General features: G+C 38.7%; 1 protein-coding gene across 2 annotated transcripts in view; it reads right to left on the reverse strand.

Annotated features, from left to right (window-relative positions):
• The window catches only part of CLEC1A (C-type lectin domain family 1 member A), a 43002-nt gene that overhangs the window by 11689 nt on the left and 15106 nt on the right, over nucleotides 1-16207 (reverse strand). The window contains exons 2-4 of one of the 2 annotated variants that reach the window (XM_036066438.2): nucleotides 14025-14147; nucleotides 2135-2233; nucleotides 346-522 (exon numbers count right to left, since the gene is read on the reverse strand). In XM_036066438.2, coding sequence (XP_035922331.1) covers nucleotides 346-522; nucleotides 2135-2233; nucleotides 14025-14139 — 391 coding nt within the window. In that variant the 5' untranslated portion in view covers nucleotides 14140-14147. Of the gene's footprint in view, nucleotides 1-345; nucleotides 523-2134; nucleotides 2234-4767; nucleotides 4863-14024; nucleotides 14148-16207 lie in introns of those variants that run through there. The other variant, XM_036066441.2, reaches the window with a different exon arrangement.

The following is a 16207-nucleotide window of genomic DNA, read 5'->3' on the forward strand; positions in this document are numbered from 1 at the left end:
CATTATGAAACGTATACTACTGTTAGGTCTTTGTGTACCTAGGTAAATTGAGAAATAACCCTGTGTTTTATTTATTTGCAGTGTTATTTTGGTTATTTGAAGTTAATTGTTTTTTTTTTGTTTAAAATGTCTGAATTTGAAGAATCTGTTTATGTATTACAACACAGACCTATCTGAACTAAATGATCCCAATAACTGGGGATTGACCTGGGTGCCCAAATTCTTCATGAAGTTTGCCTGACAACTAACTAAATAACTTGTGACTCCCAGGCATACGGATGGGAAAGTCAGTTCTATAATAACAGCTACCCTGAGGGCAGAGGCAGCTTAGTGATCGGGACTCACCTCCACTTTTGTTATAGAGCTCTCGACACAGTTTTTCAGCCACGCGCTGTAGGATTTCTGCAAGCTTCCTGTTCTTGGTTTGGAGAGACTGCAGCTGTCGGGAGAGATTCCCCAGTCTTTCTTCCTTGTGAGAAATGCTGTCTTGCTGAGTATTGGAAAGCTGATAGAACTGAAAAACTAACCCAAGTTACCAAGTCAGACTGGACAGCTGATTTCTTCATTTCTATTTCTACTTTTTACATATGGGGGAAGACAAAACATCGTATTGTTTAAGATCTCATGCTCTGAGATTTCATTTTGCCTGGGTTCAAATTTGAACTGAAGCACATAATAAATTGCACTGTCTTGGGCAAATTAATGTCTCTAAGTCTGTTTTTTTAATCTGAAAATGTAGAATCTTAGTAACAGTTTCTAACTTCAGGACTAAATTCCTTAACCATATTTACTGCTCAATAAATATTTTGTGTCTACTCTTAAACCACTGCTTAATAAAACCACAAATCCATTTATCTATTGATTATTATATTGAGCATTGACAGTGTACCATATATTGTTATCTAATTCATTCATTAAAATAGTCATATTATCATTTCCATAGTTTTATAGCTTCCAAATTGGGCTCAGTGAGAACAATTGGGCTCAGTGAGAACAAGCAATTTCCATAGTATCCCTTGGCTAGAAAATTTCAACACTTAGGTTTAAGCTCCAGATTTCTAAATCTAAGTAGAGAAATCCTTCACGAATCATGAAAGTTGATTTATATCCCTAAAAAGAATGGTGGTTGTGAAACAAATTATATCAAAATGAAGTAAAAATTGGGGGGCCATGGTAGAAACACTAAGAAACATTTTTTTTAATTTTAAAAAGTTACAATAACAAAGGACAGTTCTAACATTTCTTAGAAAAACCAAATGTTTGACCTGCTCTTCAGGGTAACCTCTTCACCTTGAGCCACCTTCTTCAACTGCTCAGGAAACATTACTGTAGGGTCTCAATCTCATGAAGCAAATTCACCCACTTCCTTTTTTTTTTTACTTTTTGAACTTTTCTTTACTTGTTTGAAATTTAAAGACTTTTTCACATGCATGCATTTTTCCTTGTTTGGTTTTCACAAGATTTTGCGAAATGATTCTATAATTTCCTGGACTTTTTTGAAAAATACTGTAGAAATTAAGGACCTATTCTGCTCTCCTTATATTGAGGGAGTAGATATAAATGAAATCTCTTCTCTCTGTATTAGCTGCTGAGCTATGCATACTAAGAGCAAAAACCACAGCCTGTACTCTTTTGCAGAATGAAAGAGAGATAAATCATGCATTCATTAAAAACTGCTGATTTTAGGGGCTCAGTCATCTGACTCTTGATTTCGGCTCAGGTCATGATCCTAGGGTCTTCAGGTGAAGACCCTAGTGCAGCTCTGTGCTCCGTGTGGAGTCTGCTTAAGATTCTCTCTCCCCCACTCTCTCTGCCCCTCCCCCTCCACAGAGCCTTTTCCCTGCCCCACCCCCCCCAAAAAACTGCTGATTTTAAATATTGACATGTAAACAAACAGATAAAACCTGCTTATCTCAAACAGAATGTAAAAGTCTAGCTAGCAAGTGATTGCTGTATTTTAATGCTTCTTTCACTGCTCGTCATATTTCAATGAGTGCTTTAGAATAAGGTATATTGAATTATCCATGGGCCCCAGAATTAAAGTAAAAAAAAAAAAAGAAAACATAACAAGTATTTCTCATCCTAGACAAACCTTAGAACCAGGATCCTCCCCCAAGTCAGAGCGCAGACTTACACACAAGCCCCAGGGCTAACAGGCCAATCAGCAGCACCAAACACAAAGTCAGCAGGGTCAGGGCCACTGGACGCCAAACTGAAGAGGGAGGCCGGCACTCTGCAGGAAACAAAGAGGAAAAGGCAGGATTTCGCTTTTTCTTTCTCTTGGATCCATTCCACCAGCAGGTCAGAAGAGCTGGTTCTGGGAAAGAACAACAGTAAGCAGGGGCTAGATAACACTCCCTCTGTCCTCAGAACACTGTCAAAAGGCTCAGTGCCAGGCCTCCCTTCCACAGCGGGATTCCCTCACACACCCCGCCCATTTCCATAGCCCCAATGCCACCAGCAGTTCCACTACGGAATCAAGTTACGCATTGCCCTTATCTTTAAAAGGTTGTTTGCATAACCTTCTTTGTGTGAAAATTCGAGTTATGAAAGACATAGAAATGACTGAACGGGGAACCGTTTTTCATATCATCAGAGAAGAGATGAAATTAATTTGTTGTTACTTTTGCAAAACGCCTCCCCACGAGTTCCGTATGTGCTTCTTCTGAAAAGAAAATTGTATATCAGTAATGAGAAATGATCATTTGACTGTTTCCTTTTTGGGATTGCTTTGTTGAAAGTCCCTCTTTTATAAGGATTTTGTTCATTCATTTGATTTCTATCTCTGCAAAAATGGATTATAAAGAGACATGGTCATCAATTTCTTGAGGATGGATCTAAGCTATCTCAATTTTGAACAGTTAAATAATAAATGCCACGCCCCCACGAGTTTGCCTTCTGCTAATTGCAGAGGCTACCGAGTCAACAGTGAACCCATCATCACCTAGTGAGACTGTTAATCTAAATGACCTGTGATATCAGACAAGGAAGACCCTCCCACTCCCATCCCCTCAGGTACACATAGCATCTAGCATTGTGATTAAAATGAAACAAAGGGAGAGCAACACCCTCAAAGGACTGGTGTCTCCAAGACCTGTGTTTCATTTCATTGGGAAATGAAGTCATGTTCTTTTTAAAAATTTTTTTTTCTAAATTTTATTTATTTATTTGACAGAGCACACAAGCAGGGGGAGGGGCAGAGGGAGAGGGAGAATCAGACTCCCCGCTGAGTGGGGAGCCTGATATGGGAGTTGATCCCAGGACCTGGAGATCATGACCTGACCCAAAGGCCAACGCTTAACGGACTGAGCCATCCAGGCATCCCTTGAAGTCATGTTCTAATACAAAAATATTAAAGACATATAAATTCTTTTCCTCTTTAGCACAGTCCTTTATGTAATGTAGTCTAGGTATAGAAGTTTCTGTTACACATTATTTCCAAATGGGGAATGGTGAGTGGGAAAGATAAAAATGGAAAATGTGATTACTATCCTTTGGAATTTACAGTCTGGTAGGAAAAATCATGGAGCAGACCTTGAGATTGATATATAAAAAGTGAATCTTATTTTCTCTTAATAATTATCTCCGTTAAAAACTTTCAATGGATTACATTACAGTTGGAATAAAATCCAAATCACTCTTCGTGAAGATTCAGATTTCTCTTTTTAACACAATTTGAAATTTGAAGTTATGTTATTTCCCAACTTAAAAACTTCCAATAACTTTTTTGCACTTAAAATTACAAGTCTTTTTCTTCTGGACCCAACCTACTTCTTTCATCCTTTTCCGAACTACTCTCCCCTCACTCAAGTGTTCTACTCACTGGCCTCTGTTTATCCTTGAAACAAAGAAGCTTATCCCAGTCCTGGTACCTTTGAGTGAGCTCTCCTCTGCCCTGCATTAATTAATACTCAGAGCACGTGTTGGTAGGCTACTCCCTGCTACTCAGCTTTCCACTTAAAGGTGCATCCTTGGAAGAGCTCCATGAGTTCATTTCTAATACATAACGCCTTTACATATATTTTTTAAAAATAAGATTATTAATATTTTCATGGCTTTCATGTGTTTGTTTTCGTTTATATCCTCCCTCCCATTGAAGGTACATTCCATGAAAACAGTGATATTGTCTGTCTTGCTCACCAGTATATTTCCAGGACTGAAAGTAGTGCCTTGCACATAAGGGCTGAATACATATTTGAATGAGTAAATGAATGAAGAATGAAATTGTGAAAACTTAATATGACTTAAACTATGTAATTTTTACAGCAGCACAGAGGATTATCTAAAGTTAAACTTCGTTGATTTTTTTAAAATCTATTGACCTTTCAGCAGTATTTCTGACAGCAGAAGGTGGACTCAGCTAAATTTATCTTCTAGCCATACTAGTCTCTATTCAGACTTGTGTGAGATTCTGAATCATGAACAGATATTAGAGAGATTTGCTTTCTCCCCTATTTCCTTCAATTAGCTTACCTATGTAGTTTGGTCTAAATTTTCCTGGAAATTGTTGACTTCTCAAGGCATTGACCTAAAGAGTATCTCAAATCAGCAGAACATAAAGGAACAAGATCAGAGGGCAGAATACAGCTTAAGCTAAACATTCTCTCCAAACCCTAAGTCTCTTGAAAGTTCTGTGCAGCCCAAGAAACTTGAGTAGGTGGATGGTTCTAGATTTCAGAAGTACAAGTGCATATGTGAGCCCACCACCATGATGGCTTTATTTTTCTCCATAAATCTTATTACTATCAAATATATTATATATCTTACCCATTTCTTCTGGTTTATAGCTGTAGAAAGTAAGCTCCTTTTGAAGAAGGTTATTATAGTCTATTTAGTCACTAGAAGAACATCGATTCTAGCACCTAGAACATCAGATGGAAGAAGCTCAATTAACGTTGAATGAATGTGCCAACTATATATAAATATCTGTTATATGCCTATCTACCCCTGCTCAAACCTATTTATATTAGTACACATCTGAAAGGTATAAACTATTTTTTAAGTATTTTATTTATTTATTTGAGAGAGAGAGACAGAGCAAGCAAGAGCAGATGGGGCAGAGGGAGAAGGAGAGAGAGAATCTCGAGCTGACTCTGTGCTGAGCACAGCTGGATGCGGGGCTGGATCTCAAGACCCTGAGATCATGACCTGAGCTGATACCAAGAATCAGTCACTTAACCAACTGAGCCACCCCGACACCCCAGGCATAAACTTTTTTTTAAATGTTGTTCTTTCTTGTAATTGATATTTCCCTGGCCAAATATTATAAATAATAAGAGGGTAAAAGAACAACCATGGAAATCAACCAAATTATCCCTTAAGAAACCTGCTTTTCCTTGTATAATACAGGGGCAAGAGAAATGCTGATCTTCTGCTCAAAGGATCAAAAAGAATAATCTTAAATCCTTACTGTGGAATGAGGGCATGGACTTAAGGAATTAGAATATTATTTAATAATAATTATATCCATGTAAACAGATCATCCTTCCTAAGGTTGTCTCTAGGACAGAAGATGCAAGTAGTATATGATATCTTCTGCTAAGGAACAAAGTTTTAAAAATTCCCTTCCAATGAATCATCTTTCCCTGGTCATTTGGAAATTTTTCTACTCTGACTCTCTTCTCTCTCTCTCTCCTTCTCTCCCTTCCTCCTCCTTCCCTTTCTACCTCCCTGCCTCCCTTTCTCAATATTCACAATCTCTTTGTTTTATCTCAGGACCCAGAAAAACACAACCCTAGGGAGTTTCTACAGCAGATATGGCAATTTCCTAGGAACCTTGGCTTCCATGATGGAAAGACCATGGAGTTGAAAGTTTCATTTTTTTTTTTTTAAACTGTAGAGAACAAACTGAGGGTTGTTAGAGGACAGAAGAATGGGGGGATGGTCTAAGTAGGTGATGGGGATTAAGGAGGGCACTTGTGATGAACACTGGTTGGTGTATGAAAGTGATGAATCACTAAATTCTATACCTGAAACAAAAAGAAAAAAAGAAAAAGTGAAACTTTCTTTTTGATGCTGTTTTTCCCTCTATTTTCCTAACTATAGGTTCAATATCCCTAAATTTTATTCCAAGTGCCTTGATCATAATGAGGTCTCTCTCTAGGGACCACCCACACCCTAAAGTAAGAAAAATAAGCTGCCTGGAAGGTGCTTCAGTTTGGCTTGGCTTTACTGTGGTTTTATTTTTTGGAAGAGAACCCCTATTCTGTCTCCTGAGGCATGTTTAGAAAAAGGTGTGGACAGGGCAAGGAATGATATAAACATCCTTAGGAATAATAAGATATATATAGAAAAAAAACACTGCTTTCCTGTATCCTTTTACTGTAACTATACCATAAAAGGCTACAGTGCTAAGGCCAAGTTTTGAACACAAATTCCTTTGTAGATATAAGAAACTTTGTAGATGAAGACTTGTCATACTTGACCAGTTACTCTTCATCAGGCATCAGAGGGGGGAAATTTTATACACTTCCATTCCCAGAGCAGAGGAGAAATGAAACATATATTACCAGATATAGTCTATTACTATGACTCTGAAATAGCATAATAAAAGCTGGAAAAGACACAAAGACTTTATTTTTTTTAAGATTTTTTTTTTTTATTTGAGGGAGATCTAGAGAGAGGGGGAGAAAGAGAGAGACAGAGATCAAGAGCCCAAGCAGGGGGGAGGAGCAGAGGGAGAGAGAGAAGCAGACTCCCCGCTGAGCAGGGAACCCACTGCAGGACTCCATCCCAGGATCTAAGGATCATGACCTGAGCCACCCAGGAGCCCCGGAACAGACAAAGAAACTTGAGATAATTTGTACAAAGCCACATTGCAAAATAGGGGCAGAGCCAGGATTAAATTGTCGTGCTTAACACCACACTTTGTATACTTCTTCTTGACCAGGACTCAGACAATTGGGGACTAAACTGGTGACAAAGTGCATAATATTTCAGAAATTACTTTTAATATTTTTTAATCATGAGACATTGCTGATTGGATATCTGACTTTTGGATATATTTTTAAATTTTAAATGTTGTCTTTTCAGCAACTTCCTGTTGTTTCCTTAATCCTCACATATGGCACATAATAAATCTCCTCATGGGAGAATATTCAACGTTCTATGAGTTGAGAGTATTTTTCAGTGTTTGTGAAAATGCAGGTTTTCTTTATCTTATGAGTCTATTTCAAATATGTGATCTTTTCATTCTCTCTAAAAGTAAATGGGTGTTATTCTTCCTATAATTTCAAAGGAATATACATCCAAAAATGTATAAGCTATTTCCAGAATATCAAGTTTTCAATTCACGGCAATTAGAAAGTCAAATATATATATATATATATTTATTAGAAAGTCAAATATAGTGTCTCTCTCTGTCAAATAAATGAATAAAATCTTAAAGAAAAAGAAAGTCAAATATATATATATTGGTATATATAGTAAAATTTAGCTGAGTCAATTTTTATATCCCAATTAGGGAGTTTCATTTATGACATATAATTTAAAAATAGCATCACTATTAATAACGATTGCTAACACTCCTTGAGTTACTAAAATAAATGCCTTATATGCATTATCTCATATCCTGGAACACCCTATGAATAGATATTATTATGGTCCCTACTTTACATGTAGGTAACTGAGTCCTACGGGGGTGAGCTAGCTTACCCAACAACACACAGCTTCTGATAATAACAACTCCTGAGTGTATTATGTATGCTGTAGTGTTTCATTTGACTCATCCAAAAATTATTTAAGTTGGCACTATTTTTAACCTTTGTTTGGATTTTTAAAAACTGCAGTACCTAAGAGTTGCTTAATCTGCTTTGGTTTGCATAGTCAGTAAGTGATGGAGCCAGTAGTACTAATACTCTCCTTCCAGATCCGAATATTTTAAATCATTTTCCTATCCTCCCAACAAATCCCACATTAATATTTGCCCTTTATGGCAGTTCCTTATGAAATTGTAGAAAGGCTCTAGTGTTTTACTTCTTACTACTTTCCACTTCTTTATTATGAAATATCTCAGGAATAGCCACCTTAAATTATACATTCTCCACTCTACCCCCAAGGTGAACTTTCTCAAGTATAAATTTAATCTTTTCCTTAAGGAAAAAAAAAAAAGTTTCTTAGCATGCTACATAAGACCCTGCATAGTAGGATCCGTCCTACTTTTCATTTATTTTATTTTATTTCATATTTTTTAAAGATTTTATTTATTTATTTGACAGAGAGAGAGAGAGAAGCAGACTCCCCACGGAGCAGGGAGCCTGATGTGGGACTCGATCCCAGGACTCTGGGATCATGACCTGAGCCGAAGGCAGACGCTTAACCAAATGAACCACCCAGGCATCCCTCTGTCCTACTTTTTAGCCTCATCTGCCCACATGCCCCCTCATATACCCCTCCCTTTGAGGACTAACCATTCCTCAACCCAATAATCTACCCTGCCATTGTGTTTGAATCATCCGCTGATGATTCCCCAAATGATCTTATCCTGTTCTAAATTCCAATCCAAAAATCACACTTCCTCTTTTCCCTCTGAATTCTTGTCTTTCTTAATTTTACCCATTAATACACTGCACAATGCTAGCTCTTATCTATCTGCTTTTATCTCTGTGCATCTAGTCCTCACAACTAGTTTCCATCTTGCTCTGCCTGGAAAACTTGGACTCAGTCTCACAGACAAGAGCAAATGTCATCTCATTCAAAAATACCCACATGAGTAAACGCAGTCAGGAACTTATTCATCCCTATTTGCTTCTGTGGTCTCCTACATATATTCAATAGCACTACATAACATTTACTTATAATTGATTCAAATTCTTCCTTCCACTTCTCAAAGCACCTAAAAATAGGGTCTCCCCATAAATACAGAAAACAAATGGATGGTTGCAGGAGAGGAGGCAGGTGGGAGGATGGACAAAATGAATGAAGGGGAGTGGGAGGTACAGGCTTCCAGCTATGGAATGACTAAGTCAAGGGATAGAAGGAACAGCATAGGAAATATAATGGATGGTATTGTAATAGTGCTGTATGGTGATGGATGGTAGCTACACTCGTGGCGAGCACTGCATAATGTATAGACTTGTCAAATCATTATGTTGCACACCTGAAACTAAGGTAACATTTTGTGTCAACTATACTTCAATAAAAAAAGCGTCTCCCATGCCTATCATACCACTTGATATTAAGTAAGTATGCACTAGGGCGCCTGGGTGGCTCAGTGGTTAAGCATCTGCCTTCAGCTCAGGTCATGGTCCCAGGGTCCTGGGATCGAGAAGCAGGAAGCCTGCTTCTCCCTCTCCCACTCCCCCTGCTTGTGTTCCCTCTCTCGCTTTGTCTCTCTCTGTCAAATAAATAAATAAAATCTTTAAAAAAAAAAAGAAAAAAGTATGCACTAAAGATTTGTTGAATCAATTAGATGTGATGTGAATCAATTTATGCTATGACACTTCAGTGAAGGGTTTATGCTTTAGCTGAGGAAGTGAAGCTAAAAAGCTAGAGAAATTTGAGAATATTGTAATTAATGTAAGTAGGGGGAAAGTAGAACTTGAATTTATTATTAAAGGGTTTTTATTTTTTTCTTAAACCCAAATAGGTTTTCATATTCTTTTGATAGGTTTATATTTCGTCTTCAGTAGGAATTTTAGCCTATCAGTGATTTTATTCTTTCTCTCCCTGATATATTATTACTGTGATGCACTTTTGCTGTACTTCTTTTCAAGCTGCAATTGAGTTAGAATCTCACATCTTAAAAAATAATTTTAAAATGCATTCACACAAACTCATAATACCTCAGGTCTAACACTTTATCTTTTCTCTTTATAGCTGGTTTCTCAAAAAGAAAGAAATTAAAAAAAAGAAAATGACAAATTATTTATTTTCCTATTTAACTATGGTCTTTTCAAACACCTGCTATTAAAAATCACCAATAATCTACTTTTCTCCTTATTGCTAAAACAATAAATTGTTTTTAACCTTCCTTTTACTTGAAATTTCTGCAGTATTTATTGCTTATTATTTTTAAAATTCACTCTTTGTCACCATTGACTTTTCCGTCTCGCATGAAGTTATTGTTTCTTGGCTTCCTTAATGTCTCTCTCTCCTGGTCCACTTCTACCACTGTCTGCCATTCATTCTTAGTAGCTTTTATTGAAATCTCTCAGTATCCCTCCCCTCAGTTGGTATATTGCCTAAGATTCTCTCCTTGATACTCTATTCCTTTGGGTTTTTTGGCTTTTCATTTTACGCTCTCATCCTCAGTGATCTTGCTCATTCTCAGAAAGCTTAATTCTTACCAAAATGTCAACAATTCTCACATACAAATGTAGCTCAGAATCCTTACCTGCACCCCACATGCAGCCTATGCAAGTGTCTTTGGGCAAATACAACTGCACGTTCCTTCTCTTCCAGGCATCTCAAACTCAAACTGGATTCATCATCATTCTTAATTCCTCCTGTAGCTTCTGTCTCAGTTATCAGCAGCACTATCTACATAACATCCTATGGGACCTAGTCAACCTATGTTTTTCTTTCCTTGTCTTCCCACTTCTAACCAGTCGCCAATTCTTTAAACTCTACCTCCTCAGCATCTGATTCCTCTTCCTCATTCCCATACTACTTCAGTTCAGATTCCTCTAATCTCATGTTTAGACTAGTGCAAAATACCTAGCTATTAGTTCATCCAATTTCCTACTCCTTCAATTCATCCTCCTCATTGCAGCCTAGATGGTCTTCTAAAAACACAAAATTCATTATGTCACTTTCTGTTTAAATCCTTCCGTGAGCTCAATTTACGGACTTAGAATCAAAATACCTGAGTGTAATATAATAGGCCCTTTATAATTTTCTATACTTCTTGTCAGCTTCTTCCTTCTCCAACTCTACACATCAGCCAGAACACATTGCTTATTGTTCTCCAAAAACACAAAGTTACTTAAGAATTCCATGGCTTTTCTCTCATGTATCTGTCTGACTATGTCAGCCCAACCCCTTAAACCCTCCCATTTTTGCTTTCATATAATGTGGAACATATTAAAGTCAATTCAACTCAATGGCCATTTCCTCCCTCAAACCCTTCCTGATCTCCTTTACCCCTACCAGATAGAAGTGACCAAGCTCTCCATTGTATCATGTATATACTTCTATCGTGGCACCTTATCATACTTATTTCATAGCTAAGAGTTGTATTAGACTTTTAAGTTTCCTTATAAACAGGGATCATATCATATTTGGCATTATACCCTTAGTACTTTGCAATAAACCTGGCATAGGATGAACCTGAGCATAACGTGAACATGAAACTTTCTTTGGAAAGGAGGTATGAGGACGTTGTCTTTCACTTTTCCTTTTTATCTTCTGAATTGTTCAGCATTTTTAAAGATGAACATAACTTTTATATTGAAAAATGAAAATCTGGAAAATAAATGAGTATACATAATTTATTTTTATTAATTCTAAAGAAAAAATTTAACTTTCCAGTCATAATGGTATCACAACATTATGTTGAATTTAAATTTTCTTCATTGCCAAAATATTCTTGGAATGATTTTTGCTTTGTTATTTTTAATAGCAAAATTGTATCAAATCATTTTTCTAAGAAATAACTAAACTTCTGTAGTGACATTCCTCTACATATTTGCATTATCACAAGATGAAAACAAGGTATCATACGTGTAGGGTAAGATTACTATTTCCAGAGGTTTCCCTTCAAGACACTTCTTTGTAACCTCTACTCCTACTGTTTCAGTTTCCACTTCTTACGGAAAGATTGCCAGATGTTTCAGTAAGTGTTTTATCCTGCCCCACCTACCTCACCACCCTTGAGCTCAGCAGAACTTATTTGTACACTCTGTTCCTGATTATGCTGATCACCAATCCTTGTGAGAATTCCGGGCTCTAGTCAAAGGTGAAAAATGAAGTTATACACAAGCCACTTAAAACCACAACCCTGAGACCGGATTCTTCACAGGATTTGTTGGAGGAAAACATAACGTATCTTATTACACGTATCCTGTGGCTACAGAAACTGACATCCCAAAGCTGTCATTTGCTTCACGTCAAGGAGGCTGGAAGTCCCCAGTATCTTCTTATAGCTTAGTAGATAGTTTATTAAAAAGAAAAAAATAAAATAAAGTCACACCAGTGAGTCTCAGGTGGTGATCACTCAGTGAATAGAAAGGGAATGAAAAAGTTTAACAGGGGAAAAGGAAGAACACCTAAAAGCTATGTGATAAAGGAGAAGTGGGAGAGAACAGTGAAAAGGTATGTGCCCAGATTTCTAGAGGTGAAGAAAACCTGAGTGTGGTCAAAAGAAAAGACATACTAAGATACAGTCACTGAATGAGAATCTCTCTGGTGCCGACTGACACAAAAACGTTAAACAGAACACTTAGGAATTCTCGAGGAATGGAATACTGAAAGAAAATGCACATTTCTGGTGTGTCTGCAATATGCCAAGGACTTTACATAACCTAGCAACCTTATACTCCAACCACCTTATAAAAGAGCTGTTTGAATTGAATTATAAAATATTTAATTTGGGGGCACCTGGGTGGCTCAGTCGTTAAGCGTCTGCCTTCGGCTCAGGTCATGATCCCAGGCTCCTGGGATCAAGCCCCACATCGGGCTCTCCGCTCGGGGGGAAGCCTGCTTCTCCCTCTCCCACTCCCCTTGTTTGTGTTCCCTCTTTTGCTGTGTCTCTCTCTGTCAAATAAATAAATAAAATCTTTAAAAAATATATTTAATTTGTTACATTTAGCTTCCAACTTATACCTTCATTTCCAATAATTCGCCTTCTGACATGGTAATAAAAATATTTTTTTTTCACTCCCTACAAGAGAGAATTCACATACATAGAGAAGGATCTTATTTCCTGGGCAACTCAGCCAAGGTAAGGCAGAAATGTGACTTGAGTTCTAGTGAGTGGAAAGATCTCACAGTAGAACACAAACAGGATGATGTTCTAATACCAGGTGTGCCGCTTACAAACTGTGATACTGGGGACACCTGAGTGGCTCAATCGGTTAAGCATCTACCTTCGTCTCAGGTCATGATCCCAGGGTCCTGGGATCGAGTCCCGCATCAGGCTCCCTGCTCAGTGGGGAGCCTGCTTCTCCCTCTCCCACTCCCCCTGCTTGTGCTCTCTCTCTCTGGCAAATAAATAAATAAAATCTTAAAAAAAAACAAACCTGTGATATTGGACAAGTTACTTAAGTATTCTGGGGCCTCAGTTTCTTCATTTACAAAATGTTACTGATAGTAAACATGTATATAGTGAGCATTATGTGCCTGGAATTATTTTAAGCACTTGTATACATAAAGTGCCTCTCTTACAAGACGGTTGGAGTATAAGGTTAATAAGTTATGTTATATATACATATGCTGAGTTGCCCAGGAAATAAGATCCTTCTCTATGTATGTGAATTCTCTCTTCTATGGACTGGAAAATAATAAAAGGGAATGGGATGGGATATAATTGCATCCGAGGCCACTATTTAGATCATCAAATCACAGAATTTTAGAGATAAAAGACAACTTCAAGATGCAGAATTATGACAACAATATACCAGGGTTGGTGTGTCTGCTTGGAAACCTCCCCCTAAAGCATGAGTTCAAAACTAGCAAAAAGATAGCCTTTATAAATTCAAGTTTCCAGATCAAATCACAGATGGTAAATAAAACAGCATTGGATCTGGCCTTCACAGGAAGCCAGGAAGAAGAAGGAACACTGCTTTAATTCTGCATACAACCTCACTTTTGTATACTATACCGACTTGGTAAAAACAACACACCCTCAACTACAAACCACTGTGCCAACAACAAAATCTTAGAGAAACAAACATCTGTGTATACACTGAGTTTAATTTTTCAGATGTTCATATACGTGGCACACGAGTTGTGGAAAATGCACAGTTACACGTAAGTGTAAGTCAGGAAAACACTTTCTCTTTCCCTCACTTTGCACATTCCTCAGATAGTTCATCTCATGTATTGCTCAAGAGTCTGACCAATTTGGACTGCCGGAGATAGAATACCTGTGTGCCCAGCCTCTGGCCGCTGGGTTGTAGAAGAGGTTCGAGATTGCACACTCCTGATGGTATCCCCATCGAAGTCCAGCATGTCCCTTGTGCTGCTGTACTTGGCCTGCATCTGGACTCCTGCAGGGGTGAGGTTGAGCTGCAGTTTGATGGCCCCCAAGCTGTGTAGCTACTGGGAGACAGTGTAGGAAGTACGGCGCTGAACGTCATTCCTAATGTTCTTCTCTCCTGGCGAGTAGCAGGGGAAGCCTCTGACTCCAGTTCCTGCTTAGAGAGGCCCAGCCCCTCTCCTGGGAACTTCTACTCTGAAGGTCAACTTCGTCAGGCAGAGGGGAAATAGCATGTGTTTTCTATGTGGGCGGTCTCTTTCTGAACAATTATTGAAGGGTTGCCCTTCTCGGATCTCTTTTGTTCATTTATTTGTAATTCTTGTGTAAGTACAGTATAAAAAAAGCAAGACCCTATAATCACACAGAGATTCCTTCAGGCTCTGTGGAGCAATAATCAGGCAAAGGAATACATATCACCTAGTCTCTTATATACCAGACACTCACTGAGTCACTTGGATGAGGTTTAACTTCTGAAAAGAGATCATAGGACCAGCCTCTTCTTTTCTCCAAGGGCATAGTATAAAGCATCATATACATGGAATGTCAGCACAGAGTCTTTTTGAGAATATCTATTGATTCTACTTTTTCATTTTACAAAAAAGAAGATTGAAGCCCAGTTAGATGAAGTGGCTGTTTTAAAGTCACATAGCTGCTTAGTGACAGTATTAGCTTCAAAAGTGTTCTCTTGTTGGATTTCTCCAGGAACAAAGGAGCTGTCAGGTGCCATTTCCCTCCCCTGCCCTTCAGCATAAACAACAACCGCCTGCAGAAACCAGTGTGGTGCCTAATTTGCTAACACACACACCCCTAACCCCTAACCCCTAACATCCCACCCCACCCACACTGCTTCAGAAGATCCGCCCTTTCTAGTTATGCTCACCTCAGTCTCAGCACTGCAGGTGCCCTCCCCTAGAAGACCAGCACAAGCTTGGCCAACACCCAGTCTCCTGCCCCCACACACTTTGCAGGACCTTGGGCCAGCTTTGGTAGTGACAGTGGTAGCAGTGAGTCCCACAGAAGACCAATTGTTAACACTGTGTGCCCTGCCCATGCATTCTTTACAGATCTGCCCTAGTCAAGGCAGTGGTGGTGGCCGGTCTCACTTTGCAAGCAGATCAGTATGCACCTTGTTAAAACTGTGGACCATGCTCTGGCCAGTGCGAGAGGCAGTGGCATGGCTGCTCCAATACACTCTTGGGCAGAACAATTCAAACTGGAGCCACAGGCTGGCAGTGTGCAAGCAGCCCCAACAGGAGCCAGCATCACTCCAAAGTGACACCTGCCCTGGAATAAGAGGAGATAAGCACATACACCAATCAGAGGGCTGCCCCAGCCATGGGCTGGGGGCAGACAGTGGGTTTGATTGTAGGCCCCGCTGACCAATGAAAACTACTCAAGGAAAGTGCCTCACAGTTTGCTGCTACTGCATCTCTAACAAATGTTTGGTCTGACTCAACTCAAGCCCAAGGTGGTCCCAGACGGTCCACTAACACCACAGGGACCAAACACTGCCCACAACAGGGAAAGAGAGCTAGATGACTGGACTGAAGAAAAAGCAGTCAAGACTCAAAAGCAAGGCCCACACAACACACATAGGAGACACCTCTGAAGCACCAGGCCATACTTTCAAGAGCAGGAGGTGTAGCTGACTTCCCTAACACACTGAAACAGACACAGAGAGTTAGACAAAAGGAGAAGACAGAGGACTATGTTCCAAATGAAAGAATAAGACAAAACCACAACAAGAAACTTAAGCAAAATAGATATAAGTAATATGCCTTAAGAGAATTTAAAGTAATGATCATAACTTTACTCATAGGACTTGAGAAAAGAGTGGAGGACATCAGTGAGACCTTTAACAAAGAGTTAAAAAAGAAACAATCAGAGATGAAGAACACAATAAATGAAATTAAAAGTACACTAGATGGAATAAATAGCAGGCTAGAGGAGCAGAAAAACAAATTAGCAACCTGGAGGACTGAATAATGGAAAGTAATCGAGCTGAGCAGATGAGAGAGAAAAAAAATATGCAAAATGATAATAGACTTAAGGAACTCAGCAACTCCACCA

This window comes from Halichoerus grypus, chromosome 6, assembly GCF_964656455.1.
Source record: "Halichoerus grypus chromosome 6, mHalGry1.hap1.1, whole genome shotgun sequence".
NCBI classification, from domain to species: Eukaryota; Metazoa; Chordata; class Mammalia; order Carnivora; family Phocidae; genus Halichoerus; species Halichoerus grypus.